At 36.4% G+C, this 4,301-nt stretch overlaps 1 protein-coding gene across 1 annotated transcript; it reads right to left on the bottom strand.

Annotated features, from left to right (window-relative positions):
* Positions 1-1,885: 1,885 nt before the first annotated feature.
* Positions 1,886-3,350, bottom strand: LOC101894802 (acylphosphatase-2). Its single transcript, XM_005178624.4, has 4 exons — positions 3,191-3,350; positions 2,350-2,508; positions 2,159-2,285; positions 1,886-2,097 (listed from the first exon to the last, which is right to left on the bottom strand). The coding sequence occupies exons 2-4, from the start codon at positions 2,399-2,401 to the stop codon at positions 1,983-1,985; spliced, it is 294 nt and encodes a 97-aa protein (XP_005178681.1). The 5' UTR covers positions 2,402-2,508; positions 3,191-3,350; the 3' UTR covers positions 1,886-1,982.
* Positions 3,351-4,301: the final 951 nt, after the last annotated feature.

Genomic DNA, 4,301 nt, shown 5'->3' with positions numbered 1-4,301 from the left:
TTTTTTTTTTTATTTTTAATCCATGGCACCATTACCAAGGAAATCACATACAATCATACGATTACAATTTTTTATACCCTCAGCCATATGGCTAGAGAGGGTATATATCATTTGATAAGGTCATATCGTGCCTAGTCGAAAAAAGCTGTTTTAGACCCTACGTCTCTTTGGACCAAATCTGTTTCAGGACATTTGGAGTCAATCTAGCGATGTTCGCCCCTCTGTCTGTCTGGCTAGCAGGTGCTCCCGAAAACTCTCGAAGTGGGTATCCGATTTGATCCAAACTTGGTACGTCGTAATATTATTGTCAAACTTAGATCGAGTTCGAAGATGGGCAATATCGGTCCACTCCTTCGCGTACCTCTCCCACAAAATGTCAACATTTTCAAAGAAAATAATTTATTGCACAGAAAGAGAAAGGATAATTCGATTATGCTGCAACTTTGCATATCCTAATATTTGCATCAGTGCTAGGTCATGTGTGAAAATGGACAATGTCGGTGCACTACATCAAGTACCTCCCCCACAAAGGGTCAACATTTTGAATATTTACAACTCTTATAAAATGTGATGTAAGAGTCCGATCGTCTTCAAATTTCACACATCTCAATGATTTTATTAACCCAAGGTCTGGTGCTAAGATGGAATACATCGGTCCACTCCTTCTGTCACCTCTCCCACAAAAGGTCGAAATTTGGAATATTCAAAAAGCTCATAAAACACGAAATTAACATCCGATTCCATTCGGACTTGGTACATCTTAATATTTCCATCAACACCAGATTTGTTATAAAGATAGTAGAGATCGGACCAATCCTTATGGTACCTCCCCCATAGAGGGTTCAATTTTTGAATAACCAAAACGATCATAAAATCCGAAATAAGCATCAGGTTCTCTTCAAATTAAACACATCACAATATTTCAATTGACCCAAGGTCTGGTGTGAAAATGGAATATATCGGTCCACTCCTTCTGTCACCTCTCCCACTAAGGGTCAACATTTTGAATATTCTTGAAGCTCATGCAACGCGAAATTAACATCCGATTCCATTTAGACTTGGCATATCTGAATATTTCTATCAACACAGAATCTGTTATAAAAACGATAGAGATCGGACCATTTATTCTGGTACCTTCGCCACAAGGGCTCATAGTTTAGAGTAACCCAAACGTTCATAAAATCCCAAATAAGCATCAGATTCTCTTTATATTTCACATATCCCAATATTTCCACTAACAAACGATCTGTTGTGAAGATGGGATATATCGGTCCACATCTTCTGGTACCTCCCCCCACAAAGGCTGAAAATTATGAATATGCATGAAGCTCATAATAAGCAAAATTAAAATCCTATTCCATCCAAGACTAGGTACATCTCAATATTTCCATCAACACAAGATCTCTTATAAAGATGGTAGAGATCGGATCATTTCTTTTGCTACCTGCCCATAGGGTACAAGATTTTGTAGAACAAAACGCTTGAATATTGTCTCATAGTATAATTTGCGGCTTGTTTTGCCATAATACCGGTAGAGGACTTTCATCCTGAATTTCAGTCGAATCGAAATGCAGGAAATTTTTTGGGGTATGATGTCGTTTTAAACAGAGTCCATATAGCAGATATTGTGAATATTTTTACATCGTTTTTCAGCCGTTTATTCTGAGATTTGGTCCTTAAAGAGTGACTTAAAATAAAACGTCATCCGAGGACTACACAAGAATCAACAGCACCGAGAGTGTCTCCTTAAGATGAAGGCTTTAAAATCTCTATTTTTTATGTTTGGCAAAGCAATAGTGGTAGAACATTTGCTAAATCGAATATGGCAATCATTCTTTAAAGACCTTGTCATATTTCAAATAAAATTTATTTCCACATCTGCATCTTCAGGGTTCTTTCATTGATTTATTTTATAAATCTCAAATCTATGTAGTAACATCATAAGCCTCTTTTTGTTTGGTTTTGTACCCTCTCAATTGCTATTAACGTTTAATTCCAAATGATTGAAAACTATATTCATCTATTGGTTTCATTGACGAAAATTCAGCTTTATCTATGCGAGAACTGGGACTTCCTTTGTTTTGGAGCCAATGTTTCCTAAAAAGAAATAATTGATAAAAATATCTTCTCACTATTAAACTGTAGTGCAAATACTTACATTTCATTCAATTCATTTTGTGGTCCTTCCAATTGTCCTTTAACCGTTCCCTCTGCTGTGTTCATACACCAACCTCGCAAGTTCAATTGTTTGGCCTGTTTTTCCGTATATTTTCTAAAGAAAACACCTATGGATTTCATAACATGTGTAGCTGGGAAAAGGTAAAGGTGTCTCAAAGGCAATTTATTTACCTTGAACCTTTCCGAAGACCTCAAAATCGATGGCAAACAATCGCTGGGCCATAATGTGCGAAATTATAAACGAAAAACAAAGGTGTCACAAAGGGAAACTTATTCCTCAATGTAGTATCTCAAAATCTAAAAATCTTTAGGCCTACAGGACTTCGGTCGCTGAAAGAAATAAATAAGAAGAAAGCATTAGTTATATTATTTATGGATATTCCATATAAATCCTGCAGAAATAGCATCCATGCATTCTTAACAGCAATCATGGAAATATTAATGCTCTAAGGTCTTGCCATGTAGTTTTCGCAGCCTGGCTTTCAATTGATACCCACATTGTACATATCGGTTTTGTTGAACCGGATATTCAAACTTCCGCTTCGAATAACCGGGTACTTCCCCACGAAAAAATTACTTTACCGTTATCAGGTTTAAAACACCCCCACCATTCATCGTGGTTGCATCTTGCCTGTGAAGAGAATCGTGTAGAGCAAGTTGAGTTTAGGGGCTATGGTCGTATCATTTTCAAATTTCTATAATTGGCAGCAGTTTTAAACCTTATAACGGCAAAGTAATTTTTTCGTAGTGGTTTCCGTATTGGGTGTTTGAGAATTAGTTTATGATTTGAATGTGTGAACACCAAAAGACCAGTCTAATTGTTTTTTTTAATTTACAAAGCTGAGGGCTATCCTCCTATAGACGAAGTTTGAAGTTTATGGTCTTCCAACAGACAGATGGTAAAAGTTATGCGCTCATCGATTTAAGCTTCCCACCTGTGAACCGATCCTTGGGAAAAGACTCATACCAACCAAGTATGATTAAAGTAATCAAGTAATGGGATTTTACTCACTGTTTTTCCAATATATGATCCAATATCCTGATAATACTATTCAACTAATGTCCTTGTTAAGAGGTGGGTGCATGCCCATCTGCGTGTGAAACCAAAATAAAAAACGTCCCCAACGAAAGAAATGAGGAGGTAAAAAGAACTGTTCTTTACGAATGTGATATGAGGAAAATGCAATCAGCTGAACATATTCATTAAATGAGAGCTTGGGAACTAGTTCAACAGCTGTGGCAAGGCATAGAAATTATTCAAATCTGTAAAAATTGTTGAAAATGCATATCAAACAACCTCCTATTGGTGTCGATGAGAAAACGTATAAAAAATTTACTTATTTTTTAAAAAACATTTTAAAATTTTTGACATATCAATGTTCCCAAGCGTTAATGCATCTACTTGCAGACTTCTAAAATGATTAGTATGTAGATTCCGCACCGGATTTATAATAAATATACGGGTTTGTTTGATCAATTTGGTTAAATAAATGCGGATTAAGCAATAAATACTGATAATTTGGTTATATCAGGATATAATTCGGTATCTAAACGTGCTATTATGGAAAAATGTAGAGCTTATAATGCCTAAGGCTGGAAATACATAAAGCGTTTATTTGGCTGGCTTAAGTCATCGGCTGGCTTCTTCGGAAATGAACAAAGGAGCCTAGGGCCAAAATCGAACTAGGTCAACCTAAAACTCCATTGTTCATCTACGAAGAAGCCAGCCGATGACTTAAGCCAGCCAAATATGCGCTTTATGTATTTCCAGCCTAATGTCTTCAGGTCAGGCCTAAAATTCAAGAATTCCTAGGAATCGTTGTAGCAAAATGGTCAGTCTTAATCCCTTTATTGTTGTTTTTATAAAATCAACGTCTGTTTAATGGTGGAGAACGATGGTAATGTTTACCAGGGGGTAAGGCAGGTAATACCTAGGTTTCGGAAAGAGCCACCAATCTTCATCAGTTCCCTTGTTTTTTGTCTGGGATGTTCTCCCCAGAATTTATTGTAAATATAACTTCTCTGACAAAAAACTTTTTTACCCAAGCTGGAAATACATAAAGCGCATATTTGGCTGGCTTAAGTCATCGGCTGGCTTCTTCGTAAATGAACAAAGAAGTTTT

Source organism: Musca domestica, unplaced genomic scaffold (genome assembly GCF_030504385.1).
Source record: "Musca domestica strain aabys unplaced genomic scaffold, Musca_domestica.polishedcontigs.V.1.1 24, whole genome shotgun sequence".
Lineage (NCBI taxonomy): Eukaryota > Metazoa > Arthropoda > Insecta > Diptera > Muscidae > Musca > Musca domestica.
The sequence above is the reverse complement of the archived record's forward strand: the minus strand, read 5'-3'. Positions and strand labels throughout refer to the sequence as shown.